General features: G+C 36.6%; 1 protein-coding gene across 1 annotated transcript in view; it reads left to right on the forward strand.

The window, feature by feature from the left end:
- Positions 1-27,228, forward strand: part of MALRD1 (MAM and LDL receptor class A domain containing 1) — a 285,631-nt gene that overhangs the window by 161,768 nt on the left and 96,635 nt on the right. The window contains exon 28 of the mRNA XM_009937935.2: positions 11,667-11,847. Within this exon, the coding sequence (XP_009936237.2) occupies positions 11,667-11,847 (181 nt within the window). The remainder of the gene's footprint in view (positions 1-11,666; positions 11,848-27,228) is intronic.

The raw sequence follows: 27,228 nt of genomic DNA on the forward strand, positions 1-27,228 counted from the left end.
GTCACGAAGAAAGAAGTGCAGTTGTATCCCACTGAACCTCCCACTACATCAAAGTAGGGATGAGTAATCACTCTCTTATATGTCTGAAAAAGCGTAAGATACTCATTGATAATTAGTAGGGAATATTCATATCAATCCTTGTCCTGTGAACTTGCCACTCTGAAGAAGTTATTATTATATAATATAGGAATTATTACTAGTCTAAAGATTTTATTGTATTGCCCTAAAAGTATCTTACTTTTTTTTAAAAATAAGTATGTTTAATTTATAGCAGATATATGTACTAATTTTGTCTTTTTATTTTTCAAATTTTTTGTTTTTGTCTTAGCAGAATCCCTGTAAAGATATGTTTTTCCACTCCTTACATTCAGTTTTATATACAGAATCAAGGTGGTATTAGAGATGAATTGCTGAATTGAAATATTGATTAAAACTAACAAAATCTCTGAAAGATTCCAGATGATTTTCAGCTAAATTGGCTTTGCTTTGGGGTTTTTATTTTTCAAAGCAGCTGTAATGATAATGCTTTTATTCTTCATGAACAAATGTTCACATTTTGATAAGATGAGTGGACTTTCACATAGGCTGATTCCATGATTCCCATCTTGTGGACTGATTTTGTAAACACTGTGACACTGTGAATAGAAAAATGCTTCTGACCTTAGCTGCTAACTGTCAAAGTTTCAGAGAAAAAAATTTAGTCCCACCAGCACAGCTTCTGCCTGCCCACCGTGTCACTCAAACAGTACTTTGATCCATGTGGTGTTGACTACAGTGAGGTGTCCCACTTCCAAGCAGACATTTGCCCAGGAGCAATTCCATAATTCATAATCCATCATTCCATAATCCAACAGATAAAGGAGAAATTTACAGGGGAAAAGTTGCATAGAAGATGAGTTACAGAGTTAAAGCTGCTTAATAACAAGCTGAAATTTTAGATGTGATTTTGCCTCACATCTCCAAAAAAGATATTCAGAGTATTCTCTGCATAAGGAAAAATATGACAGATTTGAGATTCTCTAATTTATGTGTGTATCTTTTTATGATCTTGATTCATAAGTTGTTTTGTTGCATATCTTACTGTATATCTTCTGCATTTTTTTAGGCAGGCAGTATAAGTAAAGTTGTGACTTCTGTCTTGAAATCCAAGGAATCTAGCATTGCATAATGTTTAGCACACTGTCCTTACATTTGACACTATGGAGGATTGTAACAGTCATCCAGAGTTTTCCCAGTGTTTTTGTAACTGTGATTATTTCTCTTTCAAGCTTTGGTTTTCCAGATCATCACAGTTGCCTCAACTCTAAGATGGGAACAATGAGAGGAGACCTGTAAAACATAATTAAAACAAATGTGTCACAAGGCTTGAGACAAAATGTAACTTGCTTGAAATGCTACTGGTCTTACAAAATGACTTTGATGCTTATTGTTACTTAGTCTTTGTAGTAACACTGAAGGAGAAAAAACAAAATCCAAGCAATCACAGTTGTATCCCTTAAGCTACCTAAAAACTAAAATCAAATGAAGGTAGATTATGCTAGGAAATGAAGAAGAAATTTTTGCATTTGAGGAGAAAGGAGGTTTGGGAGGACTAGGAAATGAATACAGGATATAGTAGTATAAGGTGCCTAGTGAATCCCCTTTTACGAAGATGAGTTGTTTTATTTCCCTGTTCTTATTGGTAAGGATAACATGCAAAATGAAGACGTAGTTTAAGAGCCTACGTACATAAAATCGTATTTGATGGAAAGTGTATCATGGGAATGTACAAAGATGTGAACAAGAAACAGAATTGAGTTTGCTTGGTTATAAATGAAAGCTGGCTATAATGAAATCCAGTAGATTTAATAGTTTTGACAAGATCAATCAAAGTTTTAAAAAATTCACACTCACAGAATAATTAAAAGAAAACCAATAAATTGTTCTTGCCTTCCCAGTATAAATTACTTTTCCAAAATAAGAGTTTTAAAAGTATAATTTCATCTCTGCTAATGAGTAGCTGAATTGTCGTTCCTTGAAATGCCTACTTGCTTGAAACAAGTCCTGTCTCCGGATGAACAACCAGTTGCTTTCTATCAAGGTGTTTTATAAACTAGCTTTTCTCAACTCAGTATTTAGAGCAATCAGGAAACAAGAGTTTACCATTTAGTTCCTAGAAATATCGCAAGTGCTGGCACTCGTGACAGGGTGACCTGTTAATGCCTTCCAATGCTCTAAAGGAATTCAGTATGAAATTCCAGAATTTCAAAGCTGGTGCTTTTTTAAAAAGTAATTTCATCAGTAGTATAAGTTTATTTATCAAATTTGTTCATTAGAATGCAGGTTTGTTGCTGAAATGCTTATTCTTTTATTACATAGATGTTAATTTTGGAAAAGAACATTGGAGAAAAGTATTTCAGAGAGTGAAAAATCATGATAATGCTTTGCACAAAGGAGGAAATGAAAGGGATGGATGGATAGGCTTTGTCATTAGCTCTTATTATGAAAACCTGCTGAGACTCATACATGCAGACTGTCTAATAAAAGGCTTGAAGGCTGAACTATCGGTGTTTCATCTTGCTGTTTTCCTTCTTTCTATAATGCACTGTGAAAACGCAATTGTGTGATTTTGTAAGTTCTCCTTAAAAGTGAAGTCAATTTTTCACGCATACTAATGCACTTTTGCAGTATACATTTTCCCTGGATCAAATAATTTCTTAAAGATACCATTTGGTCAGTTTGGTGTTTCTTTTCCAAGTGTTTTTATAGAAGACAGAGCCCTTCTAAACAGCTTTTCTGGTTCCTGTCAAAATGGAACTCTGAAAAATTAGAAACTTCTTTTAAATGTATTGTCTTCATTGTTGAGAATCAGGAATTTTCACTGAAGTCACTGAAACTTGAGCAAGCTCATAATTTTCAGCAGCATATCGCTAAAGTAAAACCCACCCAGTTGCATTACTTGTCACTAACTTTTTCCTATCTTTTGGGACCATTACTCTGTAGATGGTTGCAGTTCTCTTATCTGCCTTGTTGTTGTTGTTGCCTCCATTTGCTGAGTGTTTCAGAACCCCGCAGCGTCCATCCCTCAGCATCCCGTAGCTTAGTGATGGAAAGCGTACATTTCAAATTTATAATCTCTCCCTACACTGAAATTGTTTCTATTTGTCTGTCACAGAGCTATTCTAGGTGGACTTAATAATTTTGACGCTGTATGTTTAATGCAGAGCTTCAGCATTCAGATAATTAACAGTAATTTTCTAAATGTAATAGTAATCTTCACCACAGAGTAATCTTAACCACCAGTCTCTGTGGGTTATTTAATAGGAAAGACAAATTTTCAAAGCAGTAACAGAGTAGTAAATAACTACATGATTAACGCCATGTACATATGTTTTATTTGGTTTGTTTGCATACACTTACCAACCTTACACTTACCATACAGAGTATGTGTCTCTCTCTAAAACAAAGTAGCCTGTCAAGACTGAGATGAGTTATTGTAATTAGTGCCATTATAAAGTGCCGCTGAACTGTTTGTATTGAATTGTTATCAGACTGGTGATTGACAGTGTGCCAGAGGACATACATGCTCATTCGTAACATACATCCTCATGACCTTATTGTCTGCTTTCATTTTTCTTCATGTCACCATGAAGAAAAGAGAGAAGACAGAAAAGAGTAAAAAAGAAAAAAAAGGAAAGAGGAAGGGAAGGGAGGGGAAGGGAAGGGAAGGGAAGGGAAGGGAAGGGAAGGGAAGGGAAGGGAAGGGAAGGGAAGGGAAGGGAAGGGAAGGGAAGGGAAGGGAAGGGAAGGGAAGGGAAGGGAAGGGAAGGGAAGGGAAGGGAAGGGAAGGGAAGGGAAGGGAACATTGACCTTAAAATTCAAATCTTGGGTGAACAAATCCTGACCAGTTCATACATTGACCCAGTTTAATAATTTGATACTGTAAGTGAATTATCTGATGCAGAGCTTTTTTTGTTAGAATGAAACGCAAGGTCAAACTCTGTAGGCCTAAGTTACTGTTTTCAAATAATCCAAGCAATATTCTTTCAGGAAGTTAAGTTTTAAGAGGAAATCAGTGAGAAATGAAAAAAGAGATAGAGCCTGTCATGTGCTTTGAAAACATGTTTCGGTGAAGCAGACACAATACTTCACATCTTTTAAGATAAGACATTCTGTTATACAGCATCAGTCTTCAGTTCTATTGCATTTTAATGTGCATTTTTTTTTCAACCTACATATGAAAGACTTAATCCTAGGAACCAAGATCTTTAAACATAAGCAAGTATTCTGTGTACTGCAGAGTTGAGGTAGCAACGGCCCAAATCTGTAAGGAAGGTGCTCAGAACCTTTTGAAAATAGGATTCACTCTCAAGCAATGAAACTTAAATAGATAGTTTTGCAGAAATACAGCTTCATAGAAGAATTCTTTAAAATATAGGCAAATGAGGACAAGTTTTGATTTTTCTTCCTTCCACCTCCTGTTTCTTTGATGTACATGTGAAAATGCGGGAATGCACTCCACTCCTTGTTGAGTAAGAGAGGAAGCAGGGAAGGAACATACCTCGTCAAGGGATACTTCATCTTTAAACTACTTGGTCAGCCACCAAAAGGCTTTAATGATGATACTACATGAAGGAAAGTAGAACTTCATTAAGATCAGGTTTCTTAGTTAACTTCACTTGCACACCATAAAAATACTCCTGTTGAAATACTCTTGTAAACAGAGGGATTACCTTGCATCCAAGGCTAGAAAAATAAGCAGTGACAGTTAAAGTCACATTATGCTCATTCTATACTCTGTTTCTGTGCTTTGCACAACACATATCCTGTTTTAAAAATTCAGAATGGTAACAACTTGCCAGGAAGATACTGTTTTCAAAGGAAACTGAAAGGAGAGGAGAAAAATTTTTTCCTAATAGTTTAAAAAAACAAGTAAAAAGAGATTGACTTCTCTCAAAAGTCAGAAGGGTGCTGCAGAAACAGAATTCTTTTGCTACAGTGAACCTTGGAAGTCTTTTTATGGTATTAATAATAACAGGTAATGTTTTTTGATGAATCATTTGAAAATATTCTGTCTCTGATTAAAAAGCCCTCAAGTATGTTTGGCTTGAAGAGTCCAGGAATATTTAGCTAATGTTTTTATTGCCTCCATCCATTTGCTAAGCTCAACTTCATTTCCTGTGGCTCTGCTGAAATAAATATCAGATGAAAACAAATCAGGGAAATATTTTGAACCCAGCTTGGAACATGAATAGAAGGAGAGGTGCTGATGAAGAACAAAATCTGGTTTCTTTGCTGTTTCACTGCAGACGTAACAAGGCAGATTGTCTCATAGCAGAACCTTTAATCTTGCATCTAGAATACATAGTGTATACTTCTGATAGGGAGTGTATTTATGAGAAATTTCTTTGCAACATCTAGTAATGGAAAATTTCATACTCCTCTTGCATGCTTTGGATTCAGTTCCTAATATTATTCTGACTGTGTTAGAAATGTAGCCTAGAGAATAATGGTGGTCTCTGCTGCACAGGAAAAATATTAAATTCGGCCGTAAAATAGAGGGTATTCTAAGACTGAAAGAAATCCTTCACTCTCATTTATTCTCAGTATCCCCAGGTGAATTAATAAAGATATTGAGCCCAGTAAGATATACTTTCTCCTTGAAGTTCTCAGAAGGGAGGTTATAAACACTAGATCGTTCCTCAGTTGAAGACAAGCATGAAGAATAATTTGAATTGCAAGGTAATGAAATCATTAAGAAATAATTCCCCTCAGACTGTCAGAAAGCAGATAAAAAATCCTCTGAATATGAAGAGGAATTTTCTAATATGGCTAGGCACATGGAGGTATAGATCAAAACAGGTTATCTTCTTCTTAGAAGTAATTCTGCCATTTTCTCGGAGTGTTTGTCGCTCAGCATGATGGGACAGTAGAAGACCAGTACTCACTGCTACAAGTCAATGGAAAACATACCTTTTTACTGCCAAGTTTTCCTCAGTGATGCCTTGTCACCTCAGCTTGACCTTCGACTATGTTCAGCCTATAGAGGGCAGTAATATGCAACTAATAACAGCTTTTCAGAGCCTTAATTGAAAACACCCTCTTTCACATCAGTTTTTAGTGGTCTTAGGGTGTGTTTTTGAGAAGAAATGAAATTTTGTTAGCTGATCTGTCAATAATATTGAACTTTTAGAATTTCTCACTTTGAGTTTAGGGGATTATAAAGTACAGAATTACAAAATAGATTGTAAAAAATTATGTTCTGAGGAACTTTACAGTGTTGTTGCCCAGCAGTACTCTGCACTAATAAATAGTGGACCATATGCCGTGAAGAAGTAAGTCCAAAGTAGAAATACACATAATAAACTAGCTGGTGCTCTTCTGTCGTAGCCCGCGGTCCGCTTGTCCTGTAAAGCTTATGGTATGATCAACAAAGAATCCTCTTTAACCATTTTTGTCTGCAACAAGATTAGGTGATCATCGAGTCAGAGAAGTGCATCCACAGATTAATTGTTGGCAAGATTTTTTTCTAGACATCACTTGAAAGGGGAGGAGAAATATTTACAAAGTTCTTTTCCCAGAAGAGGGATGGGACTCAGGAGGAAACCTGGATTTGTACATTTGAATAAGTAACAAATGGGCAATGGATTTCTGTATCATGAGTTAGACCAGCAAGGAAGGAGTTTCTTGATAATGAATAAAAGGTAAAGCTGGGACTATGGCATAAAATACACTTTTAAATAATTTATTTTTGTGTTACAGGTAGAATTCAGCTAGAGAAGGTAAAATCAGTTCACAAAGAGGCAAAATATTCCAAAGAATGGGCTGCATAGATAATAAAACAAGAGTTGGATGAAGGTTTTAGCAGTCCACAACCCATAAGATAATGAGAACTTCTGAATTTTAACTTATGATGTTCTTTGAGATGTTATGCAAAAAGATCTACAAAAGATTATCATAAACTTCGTAAGTATTTAGAAGGATTTTAGCAATGATAAAATTACAAGCTTGAGTAGCATGCAGGTTGTGGAGCTGTTCACAAGAGTCATAAAAGGAAACATAAGAAAGAAACATTAAGTTATTTTGGCCACATTTCCCCTCAACTGAGGGAGATATCCACAGAAAGCTATAGAAGAGACAGTGAGATTTTAGTCAGAATAGAAAAATCTGGCCGTTGTCATGTGTTAGCAGTGATGTGCCATTGTTAGCATTTGGCTGCTAAATGAGACATCTTGCTAAAAAAAAAAGACATTGACCAAGATTTTTGGGCAAAAATATTTTGCTTGTGCATTCTGCGCCAGTAAGATCTGAGTCCTTTTCTTCTCTCCTCTTTCAAAGACTTGCATGTATGTAATAGACAAAAATTATAATCAAGTCTGATAGTTCAGAACTGCAATTTAGCCTTTTGTTTGGAAATATAAGGGGTTTTCCTTTTACATACTCTGGTTTCTGGATGCTATTATTTCATGTTACTTTGGAATAGCCTCTTTGGCTGAAGATGATAGGCTGTTAGTTTAAGTGATGTAAGAATCTTATCTGTCATTTTTCTTAGCAGGAGTAGAAATACAGGCAATAAGAGGATGCAAATCCAAAACTAGATGATGACATGGTTTTAGGAATGTATGGTAAAGTATGAAGAGAACAAATCTGAACTGAAAGGAAGGCCAAGGCAAATGTAATGAGACGTAAGGAAGATAATGATGTGGCTTTAATACAAAAGTGTTAGTGTGAGGAAAAGAGAGAACGGAATTACGTGCAAGAAAGTGCAGCAAAGAAGGAAAAGTTGAGTCTAGGCTGTGATGCTTACAATACAGAAGAGGGCTGAAACCCATTGTGGATGAGTGGCAGCAAGACAGATCACACTTTTTTTTTTTTTTTTTTTTTTTATGAAGAATCACATGTAGCTAGACTTCTGCAGGTTAGCTGGAAAACGGGATTTCCACCCTCACCAACAGCCAGCATGATCAGCCCACACATACAGACAGCACTGACACTATCTGTCAAAGCCACAGATCTTAACCATCTTTTATCTGCCTGTTGGAGCAGAGAGTTAAACTGGGCCTTTTGCCACCAGCCCAGGATGAACAACAATCTAGACACTCAGTATGTGTCAGTAGAACAGCCTTATAAAAACAGAAGAAAGGTGACACTGTGCCCTCCAGCCTGCTCTATGCTGAGATGCATTTCTTCTGATTGTCATACATCTCTTTTTACCTACCTCTCTTTTACATTAATACATGTGTACAGGAGTGAAAAACATCAAAGTAATTCTGGATGCAATGGGCAGGTCAAAGCACAGACCGATTTCCCCCCCACCCCCCTCAGGCCATATTTGTGTTTGTTTTAGAAGCAAACACATTCCAAACATATGAAAGAAATGCCAAAGCACCAGACAGATTAGATGGCTGGAGAATGTAGAAAACAAAACAATAATTCATTAAATGGAATCTGCAAAGCTTACAAACGATGATCCTCTCATGCCAAGTATGTATCCAGAAGAAATGTATAGCTTACACCCCTTAGCCAAGCCAGCTCCACTGTCTGGGTCCTGGGGAGAGGAGGAAAGTCAAGCTCCCTGCTTGTCTCTTCCTTTCCCACCTCTTCCTCGGCTGTTTCACACAGATAATGTGCAGGGCTTGTGTTTTTGAAGGGACTTTTTACTCTGGATTAGAACAGCCTTCATACAGTTATTAATGGGCTGAGCTTGCTTTGCATTTTGTTATGTAGAGCTGTAGCTGAGCAAGTGAAAAAACCTTTATGCTTTATGAAATACTGCCTTTGTATAAGAACTTCTACTGTTCAACCCAGACAGAGAAGAAATGTCTCTCCTGCATTTTATTTGTGTACTAATATTTAAGAATTTGTGAAGTGCAGGAAGACTACCATTTCTGTCTCCATTTGAAAAAAATCTTTCTAGCATAATTTTTCTGTCTGGAAAAAATTCTTTCTAGCAAAAAAAATTCTACATATTTCAGTGTCTCACTGTGGGAAAAAAATGCCCCAGTTGCTGTAACTTCATAAACACTTCATACTTTATGGTTAGGACACCTTATAGAAATAGATTGCTGCAACAATTTATGTGGATATTTTTAAAGAAATATCTGAGAAGTGTAACTTTTAACTCACAGCATCGTTTACTCAAATATCATCATGATAAGCATAAGTCTGAACCAAATGTAATGTAATAAAATATAATGTGAAATCAATCAAAATCAGGCTAACAGCAGAAGTGAGGTTTGTATTTTTGTTAACTGTGCTACATTTAATATTTCCAGATTTTATATGAATATTTATCTCTGTGTATTTAAAAAAAATGCACCGATTTCCCTACATCCAAACTTCAACACATGTAGATTTTTGTAGGTTTGGGGCTTCATGTTGACATAGATACAAGTTTTGAGTTTTTCTATCTCTCTTAAATGCACAAAAGTAAAGGAATTTCCTTACCTTTTAGTATTATTATTCTCCACTTTATTTTTAGCCTCCTAAATTCAGCACTAATACACAGCACTGAGCTACTTTTGTAAAAATTATAAGTAATTTCTTATAAATAATGTTTGGGAAATTTTCCCACTCCAGAGAGTTCTCAAGGGCAGGCAGAAGAAGTTGCAGAGACAACAAATGCATTAAACATTAAAAAGTACTTATCTTCTAAGTTTTGTTTTGTATTCTATGTTGGAGACCTTAAAGCCAAATGTAACTCATAATGACCATCCATTTTATTCATGTCATGAACAGACGAAAGATGTTTCCAGACTAAACACATTACTGCAATAATATGTAATACTCTTTGAAGATTATTCAAAAATATGAGAATCGATAGAATAGATACTGTTGAGCTACTTAAATAATAAAGTGAAATTGTCGGACACATATTTGATGAGCAAGAATAATATGAGTAAGGTGAAATTCGATTTAAAAAACTGTTTTACCACTGTTAAAATCAGCTTCGATTACTATATCTGTTCTTTTTTAGCTCAGTGTTCATACAGAGTCCTCTATGCTTTGTTTCCAGGATGAAATTTAAGTAGAATTTTTAGAAAGGGTATCACATTTGTTCTGATGCCAGTTCCCCTTAATTGCATTGATTGTAGGCCTGAAAGGGGCTTGGCCTACCCTATAAACGAATGGATCTCTGACATGATGGAACGTAGATAGTCAGGAGTCTCGCAGGGAGAAACACAGTGAGAAAATCATAACCAGTTTTCACTGACTGTGGAATTAGTGGTGCAAAACACAAGCAAGGTCCTGTTATATTATTTTCTCTTTAATGGAGTGTGTCATTGGCTTTACACTGATGAGACATAACTGGAGATGCAATATCTAAACTTGCCTCTGTAGGTGCTTGTATGCTTAGACATCGTGACTTATAAAGGGCTGCTATTACCGCTGCTCCAACACCATTAGCAGTGTGCAGCAATACAGTTATTCTGCTGAATATCTATGACTTTACATCCAGTTATGGAGACCCTTCCCCGTGTTTTCTTTCCCAGAACACCATTGTCAAGCCACACTTCTGTATCTCCATGTTTTTATAGGTCTGAGGATCTTCTAAAATATATCAACAATTTTGTGAAATCCTGAATTCAGAAGCAACTAATATAATAGCTCTGTGCATTTGTCTGCACTTTCCTATTTAGAATACGGTATCTAAAACACCAGGCTTCATTTTCTCATCATAAATATGCATAAGCCAATCTTATTAACATAAATCTGATCTAACAGGTTCACCATGTATAAAGAAAGGTAATTAATTTTCTTCACTGCTTATTTTTACTGTTGTCTCTATTTTCCTTAGATTTCACTTGTTCATGTAATACTTTCTTAGAGCCTTTGTTGTGCATTACTATTAGCTGTTTGATGCATTGCACTTTTTTTTTATTAATCCTCGCTGGAGTACTAATGAATTTTGATAAGAAAAGATGAGCAACAAAATATTTAATTTACAATTTGGATAATTAATCACACAGTCACAAAAAAAATAAATTGGGACATATACAAAACTTTCGCAAATATTTACTTTCTGTGCCATCATATAGACGTAGCATCTATTCACAGCGATTGAAACTGGTGCATCTGCATTTTAATGCTACTATCAGAAAATGAAATATGTTGTTTGATGTTGACTTGCCAGCTAGGTGATATGATTGGACATTTAAAGAAAAGCCTTAAAAGCAATTAGCATATTTTAAAATTAGAATGCTTTTATTTAACTTCAAATAAACAGTACTAATCATATGATTATGTTATATTTGGGGTTTTTTCTCCCTTGTACTCTCATTGTCACAACTTTTTAAAGTTTTACCTAACCGATACCCTAATTTTAAAACAGTAGACTAACCTTTCATCCAGCAATATATTCTAAACACAAAGACCTTATCTCAATATTACATAAAGTTAAATATAACTCTACCAAAATAGGCTATTTTGGAGTTCAATCATACACATAACAATTTCTGTACCGAGACTCCATCTACTATTGAACTTTCTGTGATTTTTATGGTAATAATCTTATTTCACTACCTTTCCTATTATCCTAGCAAAGCATATGTTTATCATTTCTTGACAAAACTGAAGGGGCGTCTTCCAGTCTTCTCTCTGTTTTTTGCAGGGTTTTTTTCCAAAACTGGTATTTGATAATCCATACTTACACATATCTCACTTTATATATTTTATTCAAACTTCAGACTGATGACGCGATTGTGAAAATATGGAGTGAATCAGGAAATCATGGTGATGAGTGGAACAGTGTCGAGTTACACTTGGGGAAACTGAGGAATTTTGAAGTTATCTTTGAAGGCATTCGTACCAGAGACCTAGGAGGAGGAGCAGCAATAGATGACATAGAGTTCAAGAACTGCACCACAAGTAAGTTCAAGAGGGAAGTTTCTACAGGGATACTAAAGGAAATGTAGGATGTTCTTGCTTGTTTTTAAATACATCATGCTTTTATTGTGTTTATCATAATGTCACTGTTCATAAAATCAGTTACAAACACCTTGTTTTCACTCCTGTAACTTCAACACCATTTTCTACTCATACAGAAAGTCTTTTGTTAGTACAGTGTTCTCACACTAAATTAATGCAGATAAATCCAAGAAATGCCTAAGCTTTTATTTCCTTAATTTGTTTGGTTTTGAGTAGGAGTTTTCCTTCTTAATTCATTGGGAAGTTATTGAGTCTTTGATGTGGTACATAATAATTTTATGTAAATTATGTCAGATGATATCAAGTGAAGCCTGTGGTGTCCCTGTTTTATAATAAAGGCTCTTGCCATAAAATGAGTTGACACCACAAATGAACCATTGTAATTTTTTATTTTCCCAGTTCAGTTGAAGTGTTAAGGCCCGTAAAGTAAAAAAATCCTTTGACTCCTTCCCAGGGTACTGACTCTATTTGATTCATCTTTTTGTGGACATAGGCTAAAATAGGAACAGAGTTTGCCTTTTTTAAAAAATAAAGGGAAAGGTAAAAACTCGGAGGATCATAGCTTCTATCAAGAAAGTATGTGGTCGTTATCCCTGGTAGGAAACAGTGTGGCAGAATGTAAGTGGTTTTGTTGAGTGAGGGGATCATTGCTGACACTACATATCTACAATATATGAGTTTTGGAGAAGTTATTTGGCTTTAATCCACTGTAGTAGTCTGGATGCCCATTGTCAGCTGGAGCATGAAGAATGCACTTCTGGAGAGCATGTTTTGATTTAGTTTCATCTGAAAAATGCAAGTTTTGCATTTAGAAATTGCTCTGCAGTGCAAACCAAAGAACGGAACCTGGTTCAAACTTTGGACCTACTTCAGAACCACACTTGTGATTCCCTTATGCTTTTTCTCAGTGTTTCATTGTCCCCGTTGCTATGCACGTGACTGTTCTCCAAAGGACAAGGGTAGATGGATAAGGATGCCTAGTAAGAGATGGGAAGTCAACATTCCCCTATCATCTCGAATAACAAAGAAGATGCTGATTGCTCTTGCAATTTGTTGCCAAGTTGTGCTAAGATGTTTTAATTCATATGATGGAGTCTAGTTAAACCACATTTCTGGGATTCTGTCCCATTTAGCGGCTAGAACAATTTAGACACTTCATTACACAGTCAGATTCATGAAGACATTCAGCACATAAGAATAGCAAGATTTATTTTTTTAAGGAAGAAGAAAAATCCTTAGTACATTCGTAAAGATGGTATCAACATATCTTCATACAGCATAAAAATATTCCTGATTACTCTTAAGTCCATGTATTTTACACTAATCTCAAAATAGATATTATATAAACATAACTGGAAATATTTCACAAAATCACAGAATGATAGGGGTTGGAAGGGACCTCTGTGGGTCATCTAGTCCAACCCTTCTGCCAAAGCAGGGTTACCTAGAGCAGGCTACACAGCACCTTGTCCAAGCGGGTCTTGAATATCTCCAGAGAAGGAGAATCCACAACCTCTCTGAGAAACCTGTTCCAGTGCTCTGTTACCCTTAGAGGGACGAAGTTCTTCCTCATGTTCAGACGGAACTTCCTGTGCTTCAGTTTGTGCCCATTGCCCTTTGTCCTGCCACTGGGCACCACTGAAAAGAGTTTGGCCCCATCCTCTTGACACCCACCCTTAACATATTTATAAGGTCCCCTCTCAACCTTCTCTTCTTCAGGCTAAACAGTCTCAGCTCCCTCAGCCTTTCTTCGTAGGAGAGATGCTCCAGTTCCCTAATCATCTTCATATGCATGAATTCACTGGACTCTCTCCAGTAGTTCCTCATCTTTCTTGAACTGGGGAGCCCAGAACTGGACACAGTACTCCAGATGGGGCCTCACTAGGGCAGAGTAGAGGGGAAGGAGAAAATCCCTCGACCTGCTGGCCACATTCTTCTTAATACACCCCAGGATACCTTTGGCCTTCTTGGCAACCAAGGCACACTGCTAGCTCATGGTCAACCTGTTGTCCACCAGGACACCCAGGTCCCTCTCCACAGAGCTGCTCTCCAGCAGGTCCGCCCCAAGCCTTTACTGGTGCATGGAGTTGCTCTTTCCCAAGTGCAGGACCCTGCACTTGCCCTTGTTGAACTTCATGAAATTCCTCTGCGCCCAACTTTCCAGCCTGCCCAGGTCTTGCTGGATGGCAGCACAGCCTTCTTGTGTATCTACCACTCCTCCCAGTTTGGTGTCATCAACAAACTTGCTGAGGGTACATTCTAACTCTTCATCCAGGTCATTGATGAAGAAGTTGAACAAGACTGGGCCCAGTACTGACCCCTGGGGGACACCACTAGTCACCAGCCTCCAACTAGACTCAGCGCCGGTGACGACAACCCTCTGAGTTCTGTCATTCAGCCAGTTCTCAATCCACCTCACCGACCACTCGTCCAGCCCACACTTCCTCAGCTTCCCTAGGAGGATGTTATGGGAGACTGTGTCGAAAGCCTTGCTGAAGTCTAGGTAGACAACATCCACTGCTGTGCCCTCATCTATCCAGCCAGTCACACCATTGTAGAAAGCCATCAGATTGGTCAAGCGTGATTTCCCCTTAGTGAATCCATGCTGACTACTCCCGATAACCTTCTTTTCCTCCACTTGCTTGATGATGGCCTCCAGAACGGTTCGCTCGATCACCTTTCCAGGGGTGAAGGTGAGGCTGACCGGCCTGTAGTTCCCTGGATCCTCCTTCTTGCCCTTTTTGAAGACTGGAGTGACATTTGCCCTTCTCCAGTCCTCGGGCACTTCTCCTGTCCTCCACGACCTGTCAAAGATGATGGAGAGTGGCTCAGCAATGACATCTGCCAGCTCCCTCAGCACTCGTGGGAGTGGTCGGGGCCCATGGAATTGTGAGTGTCCAGATTGCTTAAGTGATCTCTCACACAATCCTCCTCGACTAAGCGAAGGTCATGCTTTCTGCAGGCTTCCTCTCTTACCTCCAGGGCCTGGGATTCCTGAGGGCTGGCCTTAGCACTAAAGACTAAAGCAAAGAAGGCATTCAGTAACTCTGCCTTCTCTGCATCCTCCATCACCAGGACACCCGCCTCATTCAGCAGTGGCCCCACATTATCCCTAGTCTTCTGTTTGCTGCTGATGTAGTTGAAGAAGCCCTTCTTGTTGTTTTTGACATCCCTTGCCAGATTCAATTCCAGGTGGGCCTTGGCCTTCCTCGTTGCATCTCTGCATGCTCTGACAACATTCCTGTACTTTTCCCAAGTGACCTGACCCTCTTTCCACATGCACCTTTCTCTTCCACCTGAGCTCTGCTAGCTCCACCTGAGCTCTATTTCACAGTGTTGTCATTGCAAAGAAAGGAAATTTTTTCAATACAGCATTGGAAAGGAGTCACAGGAAGGATCTTAAAACTCCTAAAATTTTAAGACCGCTGAAATTTACATAGGTTTTGGGCTATGACCCTACAAATCTGAATGTTAATAGTGTTTTATAACCAGTCTTGCATTAAAATACCTTTTCAGTAAAACAGTTCAGAAACTAGGTTGGGTTCATTACGACATAGCAACTTTTTATTTTACAACACTGCTTCAGCAAGAAGCTCTGTTGGGAAAGCAGTTATACCATGTGCTCTGACTACTTTCACGTACTTACAGCTTCAGCATAGTAATATTCCTGTATATTTTGCAGAAATAAAACTTATTGTTTATGAAGATGTATGATTGAAAGGAGGCTTTTCTTGTAGAAGTTTGAAATACACAGCTGAAGCTCAACATACAATACAAATACAGAGTTTTTAAAGATTGAATTAGAAAAATTGGAAACCCAAGATGCTAACCCTTTATAGAGCTCTTACTTGTATGGTGGATGTTTTTGCACTGTAATAAGCTACAATCTCTATATAATTAGGAAACATTCACTTACTGCATCTCCAGTAGTGTATGCTAGGCACAGAAGGGTTTTCATTAAAGTTTAGCTGCATGTATGCTACGGGAATGGGTTTATGCTTATCTCTTTGCTCTTCAGTGGGATCAGAACTATGTCATATATTTGCTTTTTAACTGTATGTGCATATGTGCAAGAGCATGCCTGTAAAAATACAAAACAAACAAAAAAGCAAAAAACCAACTTGCCTCCCCCCCTGATTCTCCTGTGTCTACAATGGTATATGAGCTCAAACCAAAGTCAAGAGGGAAGCATTGCATTGTCTTTAGAGCCTTTCACATCAGCTCCGTGTATGACTTTTTTTGTGCTCTACTCCACATGTTGAGATCTGCTTATTTAATTTTCTCGAAACTTTTCCTGTGCTGACCTTCCTGTTGGCACGATGACATTAAGGAGCCTGGTCTGACCTTTTTCATTCTTGTTGTTATTGATTCTTTACCTTTGTAGAACAAACAAACAAAATACATTTTGCCAGATTCTCAAAAATAACATTTCCTGTCTGACCCAGGCCTGGGGCAGGCAGGACAGAGGAAGCGTGTCATGTCTAAATTGTTTTTTGCAGAGCAGGTTCACAGTTTCATTGTGTCTGTTGCAATAAAGCTAAAAGACAGCAAACACAGTCTCACTGTGGCCAAACTCAGGGAGAAGAGTAACATACAAACCAGAAAGGGTTAGGGGTTTCCTCTCAACAAAAAGACTTGGTTTACAACAGTTATTATGTACTGTGTTCATAGCTGCAGAATTGCTGAGCTAGACACGTGGCCAGGGTCCTCTAGGGGAACTGAAGGCCACATCTATATTTTCTGCTGAGACTTATTAGGTTAAACTAAAATCTTACACAGTATTATGCATATGCTAGCCACGGTAATTGCATAAGCAGAGGAATAGACCTTGCACAGAAAAACCTAGAAGATAATTGAAAATAATTAAAACTTGAATAACAGATTTGAAATAAACAGAAAGGAATGGAAAAGAGAAACCCTTAAGTATATGGGAAAAAAATGAGTGTTTAGCTGCTTCCTAGCAAATGGTATGTAGTAGTGGGGAAGAATGTTAGAGCAAGTCTGGATCTTTCATGTATTTTTTGATAGACTTCTCTTCACAGTCTGTCCTTTTAGAAGATGTTGAATGTCATTCCTGGATCATTGTTTACCGTCAACACAATAAAATAGTTGACTCTGCAGAAATAGTGTACTCAAGTGGCGAGAGCGAAGAGGGGAGAAGGAGGCATTCTGTATGAGGATTTTTGACAAGTGAATATTAGAACTGCTTTTATGCAGTATGATGATATTCAATGGTTATGGAAGAGTTTAATAAATCCAAATTCTTGTTTTGTGGTACGTGTTTCTCTTCAGTTTGCTTTCATACGCTGTGTTATAAAAAGAAGCTGTACACACCATCATGCAATCTGCATGGAGATGGATTAACTCTTCAAAGTTCTTTGCTCTTCACTTATATAGCTGTGATTTACATAGATTACATTATATGAGCATTTTCAACTAACAAAGAAGAATCTTTTCACTATTTCCTTTTAAAAATTCATTGGTTATAAGTTTCTGTATCAGTAGAATACTACAGACAACTTAATTTACTATGATTTGAGCTTCTGGGACCCTATGCTTCAAGGCTCACTTCCCTCAACTCTCACTAATTTCTGTGGAAGTGAAGGTCAAGAAGCAACTGTGGCTTTGTTGGAAATGTGAGAGACCTTGAACCTATTGTCAGAGGTAGAAAAAAGAAGGCATAAAAGACTCCTCAGTTGGTTGTGAGAGTCTTATGTTTTGATAGCAAAAATAATTCAAATTCCAAATCTGATATCTTTGTATTTTGCAGGTTTAATTGAAAAAAAATTGAAAAATAATGGAGTCACATCACAGCCAGAGAATGATTGTTCTCAATATTAGATTAGTTAACTACATTTTAATTATTTTTCACCTTCTTGTACAATAATTCTTTATACAACTTTAGTGACAAACTATCCTGTGCAATCTGAATGGAGTTTAGAGTTGTCATGTCTTGTGCTTTTTAAAAATTTACTTTGACCCTGCATGAGATTATTTGCAGGCTAGAAAAAAATGCCTGCCATTTTGCCTTAATAAAAAGGTAAAATAACTGTGAGTATTGTACAGAATAATGCCCCATAATAATTTTATTTTTGAAGCTTCTGACACCTTTGCCATGATAACCTCTTCTAAAAATCCTGTCAGAAATTATCTGTGGTCCGGTAACATAAAAGAGCACTTCAAACATTATTGAATTGCTTTTCCAGCTGATGGCTCACTGTCATATAACAGTGCATCAAGCATGCAACTGATCAGACATGCCGTTGCCAGTAGTCTGAATTTTGTACATCTGTAATTTTACAGAAGAGAAATCTTGTACTCCAGATACAGAACATAGAGTATAAGCATGGACAAATACCTTACTCAGCCATATCATACATGCTGATTTTGGCATCCGAGGGCACCATCTGAAAAACCAACAGTGAAAGATAAATGAAAATAAATGAAATGTAACTCTTAATTCGAATGAAACAGAAACTTCTGGGAAAATTGATTATTTTGTTGATTTATATATATTTTCATGGTCTGGCATGTAAGAACCGTTACAGCTCCAGTGATCTTTGTGAGTTGCCTGTTTGGGATTATACTGCACAAGCTTTTCTTCTCACGTTTGAGGTAAATAGGATACACATTCAGTTATACTTGCAGTGGTGTTAAAAATATATTCAGTTTCTAAAAAAAAAGCAAAATCAAAAAGCCACCATACTCCTATTAATAGGAAATTAATTTACCAAATTTAGCTGAACAGAGATTTTCTTTGAAGTATAATAAAGCTTGCTTTGCCTGCTGGTAAACTTTATCTTCCCCTTTCTCCTTATAGATTTCTATTCCAACTTGCCTACTGTTTATGGTGAAGACCATAGGTGAAGGTATCGCAATGCTTTGAACAACTTTGATTCCATGTTCCCATAAACAGGAAGCTTTGAAAGTCAGAGCAGAGAAATCCTTTCTCATTAGAATTCTATCCTAGCTTTGCAGATCAGAGAGAAAACAACTAAAACATCCTAGTGTTTGTGTGCGTAGGTCAACTTTTTTGCTTTTAAAATAAGCCAGTGTTTTATTTGAATCCTCGGCTATGTACCACACAAAGCTTTATATTTAGTGGAGAATTTAGTTCCTTCTGCTCAGACACTTGAGAAAAGATCAAACTCTTATAACAGAAATATTCAGTACAAACCTGGCTCTGAAGTGAGAGGGAAGGAAATTCAGGCAGAGAAAGCTGCCAGAGCCAGTTTAGTCATTCAAGGTACAAATTTTTGTTCAGACTGAAAGTATGTCCAGTTACCCAAGATTTTTTTTTGCTATTTTTCTTTCTTTTTCCCCGCCCTCTTGAAAATGTTTTAATGGTTTACGCAGTTTTTGACCTTTTTTGTAGGACATTTTCAGGGTATTCTTACATAGGACACTGGAATTGCATCATCTGGCTAAAACTTCTCAGTAAATGTGCTGAAATTAATGGTAAAATTCTTATTTGTTAGTCTAATGTTTAGATTTTGCCTTTAGAAGGAAAATATTCTTTGATTTTATGGTGAGCTGTCAATTTACAGATCGCTGATATCCATTGAGTATGCTTCATTGTAGAGGAAGAAAGCTCATTTTGAGAAATCTAGTAATCTTTGGTAGCTTTAGCTTAATTTGTGTTACAGTAACATGTGTGCTTTATCTGTCATGAATGTGCTTCATCCCTTTTGAGTGAAAATCTTACTGAACTCAGATCTCATTACACTCAGCAGAGGGTATAGATGACGCACAGTTTGGTTCTAGACAAGAATAATCTCCCTTCTGGTAATGTGAAAGCCAGCCACAGCCACCTTCCACAGGATCTCCCCCATGCCCTGGTACAAAGGACTCCGTGGGGAAGGCAGTGTGCTCAGGAGGGATGCGGAGGAAATACAGGCTCCCTCATCCCAGCTTGCCAGGGCTGCCAGAGTTACACTAGGGGCAGACATGAATCCCTATACAAGCCACATTATGCACCAGACGATTGTTTAAATGGCATCGCATATTAAGTATTTCTAGAAATGTATGAAAAAATATAAATTCATTTTTGCTGAAGAAGAAAATATTATATAACCTGGCTTCAAGGAATTCATAATATTGTACTTGACTATCTTCTTTGAAAAGATTAAAAGAATGGAAAGAAGAAAAATACGGCACCAGCTTTTTATTGCACTGTACTGAAGTCGTTTACACACCTGTAATACTCCAGGGTTTCTATTTCTGTTTGAGATAATGTAAAAAATGCACTAGAGCTTAACCAAAAGATTTTTTCATCATCTGTGCTTCTTTTGCAACTCTCAGATTGTTATTAGGAAAACACTTGAGGTCTTTTGCCACAGGTTTTGAATATGAGAAAGAAGTTATAACTTTTTCCTCACTTTTCGTGAAGAGACCTCAGAGGCTTTTTCACTTTCTGTTTATCATCTTGTGAAAATTTTGAAGAAAAGTTGCTGACTTCAAAGATACTTTGGCTTGGTAGTAGGTGGCTGCAAAAGCAGCTTTTCAGTATAAAACTAAAATCTCACCATTCTGACACTTCACATATTGCTTACTCTTCGTTCCAGATTTTGAAGGGCCACAAGAGAAGACTTTTCATGGGTAGTAAAATACACAGAGTAGACAAGGCTGTTTTTAAACTTTTTTTTAACTTCACAATCATTGTCTATAAAGGTGATACTAGAAGAATGAATACTGCCCTAGCCTGAGTTCATTTTCATATAAAATTACTGTGGAAGGTAGGAACCCTTTCAGTATAAATAAACTGCACGTAACAGTTGATCTTCTGTAACCCATCATACACCTCCATGCAATATGACATCCAAGATGAATTTCACATCTAATGAAGATTCTGCAGAGCCACGGAGAGCATTCAGCTGAGGAAGTGCCTTGTTGTTGCAGATAATTGTGACTTGTACCTGTGTGCTGTACTCCATCAGTCTGTCACAACAGCCCCTGTGGACCACATTAGGACAGGTCCATATATAAAAAAAAATATGCATATGAGATGCTTCTAAAAAATCTGTCATAAGGGGAGAGAGTGTGGTGATTAAGTGGTTTGAATTGATTCTGCATCACAGTGGAAACTATGGCTTGACAGTACTTTTGTAGGGTAAATATTGTTGAAAAGCTCTAAAAGTAATCTATTCATCTGAACTTTCTGAGGTGTAATGTAGCTCTATGCTGTAATCAGAATGGGGAGGAGACTGGGAGGTGCAAAAGGACAGTAGAGACCATGTGTCAAATTGCTTCAGGAGTTTTTCTCTGGTTGAACATGTTCATAATTACTGGGAAATAGAATTTTCTGCAAAATCATCACTTGATTTTTCACCTTACCTCCTTTTATTCCTTTGTGTCACTACTTGCAGGCTCCAAAGAGATAAAGCCTAGTACGCCAGACCCTCACTCATTGCTCAGTCCTCGGTGCTTCTCCCTAGTGCCTTCTTTAGTATTAAGCAAAATATGGCAGCTCCCTACATGAGGATACCGTGAGCATGAGCTCTTTAATCTGCTGATACACTAAGCCAAGGTTGGTCTTTCAGCCTTAATCAAATATAAAAACTTCTGTCCTTGTCTTGCATGAGTTTATATATTCCATGATACCAGCACTAGAAGTTGAAGAGAATTTTTTTCTTGTCTTTTCTATTGCTTTACTCAGAGCTAGTTGTACATTTCCAGAACTACTGGACGAATATTTTTTTCTTCCAGTTTATCTGGAGGGGTGAGGCACCATGTTACTACTTGCTTTAAGCATCATTAGGAAGTCCACTGGCAGACTTTCGTATCTACAGATGAAGTTCTCTTCCAAGACTCAGTATAATTCGTTAGATCTGCTGTTTATGTCAAAGCAAATACGTTCATTTGAATTAAAACTAACTTTTAAAATGACACATTCTGTGAGGAGAATTCCCTATGGTTTTTGAATTACTAAAGAACCTTATCTGAAATTATATCTAGCTTGCATGAGTAGAAATGTTTCATCTAGTTTTCCCTGCAAAAGATTGCCAAGGTCATTCATGGACAGCAACATTATTGATGAGTTTGCTAATAGAGTTTTAATGTTCTATCAAATGTCATGTAGGAAAGGGTACTGAACAAATGGAGTAAGCAAATGAAAAGCTTGATGCAAATTGTGTTTCTTGATTTCTGAACTTCAGAGTACTAAGTACAGTTGAGTTCCAGTTCGAATGAAACCTTCTAAGAGCTTGTATTTCACACATTTTAAATTAAACAAAGGGTGAAACTTTGAAAAGTAAAGTTCCTTTCACAAAATATTTTGAACAACACATTTTTATTTATCTTTGATTATTGCTATATCTGAAGTACTGTGGAAGAGGGGAGGGAAGTAATATAAGTACTCTCACTGTACAGCACAATTTAAAGAACAAATAATAGAAAAAGCTGAATTTTCAACTGTAATTTGAAAACAATTAGAAAGGAGCTTAATTTCTGTAAAGAAAGTGTGGGGGGGAAATCTCATTTCCCTTGAATATACATTACATGTTTCATTTCATACTGTTGACAGGGTGGTGGTGTGCTGTTGAGTGAGTGCATGCATTCCTCTTGCAGAGCAGAGATGCAACTCTTGGTAAACAGCAGCTCAGTGTACTTGACCTTGAGTTACAGACTGCTTTTCAAAACACCCCAAGGTCTTGTCCACTGCAGCCTTTATCAACCATAATAACTTGGGATTCATCCTGTGCCTTTCACAAGCACAGAGAACTGGCCAAGAATATCCTCTGACAATCTATATAGGTTTTAAATGTTGTAATGCAACACAGCAAGACCATCTCTTCTTTTTGGGTGTGTGATCAGTCAGTTCTTTCATGATAAATATTTTAAATAGGAGAACATTCATTGTGTCAACCTAACACTCAATCTATGAAACTTACTGGTATCTATCAAACTAAAAAATGTTTACCAGTTATCCACTTTATTTCAAACAATCAAGATCTATAGCTTATAGAGCTGATATTTGACCGGTCTGATTCTTTCCATGATTTTAGATGTAATGGATATCACAGGAATATTTTCATCTTACAAAGCACTAGTAAAAGAAAGCTCTTGTACTCAGAGTCAGAGAAACAGTCACTGGCCCTGTGCTGTCCTCTAGTAGTAAATTTAGAGGAAAGATGACCGTTTTCATGCGTTCTTTCATAGCCAGTCTTTTCCTGGTAACTAAAACAAAGTGTCTGCATTAATAATGTTGTATTTAGCAGCTATCTCCAAATGAATCTTGTCATGTCTATAAATTCTGAGTACCATATGGGCTAGTCTTCAGTGGTGAACATATACTGGAGATGGATATAAATATATAGCTTGTGATGTATCCACAGTAGAGGCACAATTTATTTGTGGTATGCACGATGTGAATCTGTCTTGCTTGTTTTCTATGTCTATACAAACGCTCACAAGTATTCTTACTACAGGAGGTCTTATCTTTGCTGGTATTCTGAGAATGACATTATGCAGAATGAAATATGTAGAAGTGAAAGTGAGTGTATGTAAATGCAAGCTCTATGGCAACCATCATTAACATGCTTCTTTTGTAGGGTATAGTGATTCAAAGGCCAAGTCAGTTCTGTTGGTCTGTTAAAAACTACTTAGAAGATTATATTGCTCTTTGATGCATCAATCCAAATTGTACTTAATTGAAAAGTGATATCCTGTGTATGCTTTTTCCTTTTCAAGTACTGCCATTTCATTTGGCATAGGGATTTGCATAACAAGTAGTCAGTAGTTATGACTTCAACTGAAATATGTCCTGTGCTAGTTTCTTGTGGTGTCCTGGTTTTCAGGAAATGGTGATGTTCCAAAGGGAAACCAAATAATTTGATACGATAAACTCTTCGCGTTTTGTTATGCCATAAAAATTGTGTGTTTATTTGTTTTTAATTTATGAGTATTTCATCCCCAAATATTTACTGTAAGAGAAAAAAAGGTGATTTACAAGAATATGTGCTGTGGTCTGTCAATTTTGATCTAGGAGAAAATCAACAGTTTAATTGCTTCACTGATTCTTGTTAATCTTGTTATTTCTATGCAGATCTAAAACTCAGTTGTTATCGTAAGCTATGAAAATCTTCTTTGCCTTTTTGTGGTTTATGTTCTATATTGTTTTGGTTTGAGTGGGGTTTTTTGTTGCCTATATTTTCTTTTTGTGGTAAAGAAATGAATTGTGGCCTTTTGACTTGCAGCATATCTGTATGGTCTCCAGACCCCACAAGTTTATGTACTGAATAACTGGAGAAGAGAGAGCAAAGCATAATGAAAAACAGAAGTTACTTGCCCAAGAAATGTGCAAGAGTGCTGGAAATTAATAAATCTTGTTGGAGTTTCTGTTCTCACTAAAAAAAAAACCAAACACCCTCCTCCTCCAATTTTTTCAGCTCTATGCCATTGCTTTGTCACTCACGTTACACCTGTAGACCAGCACTCTCTATCTGTATGGATATTTTCCATGATGTAAAATTATGTGTAGAACTAACAAAACAATGGATTGTTCAGTTTAGTGGCTAAACCAAAGATCTGGAAGAAGGCCAGGTCAGAAAACAACATTTATGGCTTTTTCATTAAGTGCAGATTTCTTTTTGGTGAAGTTTTCTTAAATTAAAATGAAATGTTTTCTTTTGCTTTTGGATACCTTAGCTCTCTTCAAATTTTTCATAGCATATTTAGAAATAAATTTAGTACTTATCAAAAACAGTTCAAATCCCTGTCATTCCTCTCATTCCCATTGTGTGAAAAATGCACATTTGTGTACTGGATATTTTACTGTTTTCCACCTTTGACATTTTCATATGTAGAACCAGCTCATTCCTTTGCTTGTTGAGGCACACTGATCCATTTTAACATTGTAGCTTCTCAAAGATAGATTCAGAGTAATACAGTGAGCAAAGTATAACTGATTATTTTTTAAATTATCATTTTTGTCCTGATTTGTTTGGAATGTTATCAAGAGTATGTTAATTTTTTTTCTTATAGATTTCTTGAGCTGTTGTTAGAAGAAAGAGGAAAGAAAGAAAATTTTTCATGTTTTCTCGTGTTTTTTCTGCTTAGAATAGTTTTTCTAAATTTTTACATTTTCGTGGCCTGTCGTGAGTTAGACTATTGGGAAAAACATATATATATATATATATATAATATTACATCCTATCAACCTTCACCCAGTACATGTTATCTTTCTAATTCCTGGTAATCAAAGTACAACTGAGGTATATGATTAGCCAAAAAGCTATATATTTTTACATGCAGTCCCACACAACCAACATACGCAATGAAAGAAGACATAATGAAAATTTCTTATTTTTTTCCGAAAAGTCAGCTTTAAACATATCTTAAGCTGTTCATTAGGAGGTAACCATTTGCTTTATACTGCAGCTCCCTAGAGGGAGGTTTGCATACTGTTCTTGGAAACATCCCTCTCCAAATTCAGTACTAATAGGCTCAAACTCAGATTTTGGCAACCCTGTAATTTTGATGACAGAATTAGAAATGGGCAAGAGAGTATTTTGATTGTCCTCTCTTTTTCTTTGTGCATGGTGGTTTCTAACTTTTTATTTTGTTAAATTGCAGCTCATCCTGAAGAATTAAGACCAAGTTTTCCAATAGGTTCTTCAATACACTTTTTTGTTAAAATAAAATTTTTATATTATATTTAAAGAATGTCTTGATGCTGAAGTTGTATTTTGTGGTTACAACCTATGGTATTTCTTGTTTTGATCTAGTTTGTAGCTGGTGTAGGAGTTTTGGTCAGAATAAGCGTGTACGCTGGAAGGTTGATTTTTAATGCCATAATTCTGAATAGATGTTTAGAATATTTAGTTTGACCATGCATGCTAATACTCTCATTAGCTGTGTATAGATCACTTGTTTTATTTCAGGATAAGCTAAAAAATAAGTAATATTCTTAAATGCTGATTTCTGGTATGCTTGGAGTACTGTAAAGTAGGTTATTAAAAAAAAAAACAACTGTAATATTAGTGCTAGATATATATGAAAGAGTAAAATAACATTGTCTTAATTAAAGGTGAAAGGAGGTAAAGGTGAGGAATATGATCAATCACAAAGCCATGGATTTTCAAATGTCATTCCCTGTGTGTAGATAATGTACCTCTTTCATATGCAGTGAAATAAGATGTGAAAATTATTGTACGCTAATGGCTCTGCCATAAAATAATTTGTCATTATTTAAGCCATTGAGTGACTTAGGGAAGTCACTTAATTTTCCAGTACATCATTTCCAGTACATAGGAGGAAGTGGATGAGGGATTCAGACTCTTCTCATAAGTACACACTGACAAGACAGCAGGCAACAGGCACAAATTTTAAAAATGGGAAATTTTATCTGAAATTTTATCTGAGGGTGGTCAAACACAAGCACAACTTCTCCAGAGAGGCTGTTGAGTCTCCATCTGTGGATATGTTCAAAACCCAACAGGACACAGTCCTGGACAACTTGCTGCAGTAGAAGGTCCTTTAGCAGAGGTTTGGACTATAAAATCTTGAGAGGTCCATGCCCACCTCGACTATTCTGTGATTCTTTGGTTTTCCAGAATTTAGGGTTAGCTATATTAAGGAATTATTTGTAGTATTTTTAATCAAGATTTAACATATCATTCAGGAGAGATGTGAAAACTACCTTAACCATCACAATTTCTTCAGTTAACTTTTTTTCTCAGGAGTTCACTCCTCTGCTAAGGGCCTCTGCCACACAGATTGTCTGTGAAAAAGCAGCCATAGCTTTTCCTGTATTTAAGGCGTTAATGCCAAGGCTGTTTTCTGTGAATTCCTGGATCTAAGAAGATGAAATTGCCAAAGTAAAATTAAAAACCAAAACAATAACACAGATATCAGTCTGAAACCAAATTTTATTTGTACCATTGCTCAGGGACGTATATATTTCAAAACTGAAATTTTGTCAGGTCCTGCAGGTAACCAACCATTCTAAATATTTGAATTACATTTTAATGTTATATTGTTGGTCTTTTTAATATTACCCTGTGTACATGTTTAAACAAAAAAAAAATTTAGTTTTTCTTTCTTATTTTGCTTCAGTGAGAGTGTATGTCCTCAGTATGTAAAATTCAGTAAGTACATCTGTTCGGGGAGATTAATAGCCTGACATAAATAAATTTCCCATCTGGAATATGGGCCTGCACAAAAGAAAATATCAAGGTGTTCTGTCCAGACTGTATTTACTGATGTGTCACATTTAAGTCACGTTTGAAGGAAAAAATGAAACATATTACAGTGAAAAGAGTCATAATACATTCTCCTAAATGTCTTTTTGCACATCTTGGAGCTCTAAACCGAAAAACAATC

The sequence above is a fragment of the Opisthocomus hoazin genome, chromosome 4, assembly GCF_030867145.1.
Source record: "Opisthocomus hoazin isolate bOpiHoa1 chromosome 4, bOpiHoa1.hap1, whole genome shotgun sequence".
Classification (NCBI taxonomy): Eukaryota; Metazoa; Chordata; class Aves; order Opisthocomiformes; family Opisthocomidae; genus Opisthocomus; species Opisthocomus hoazin.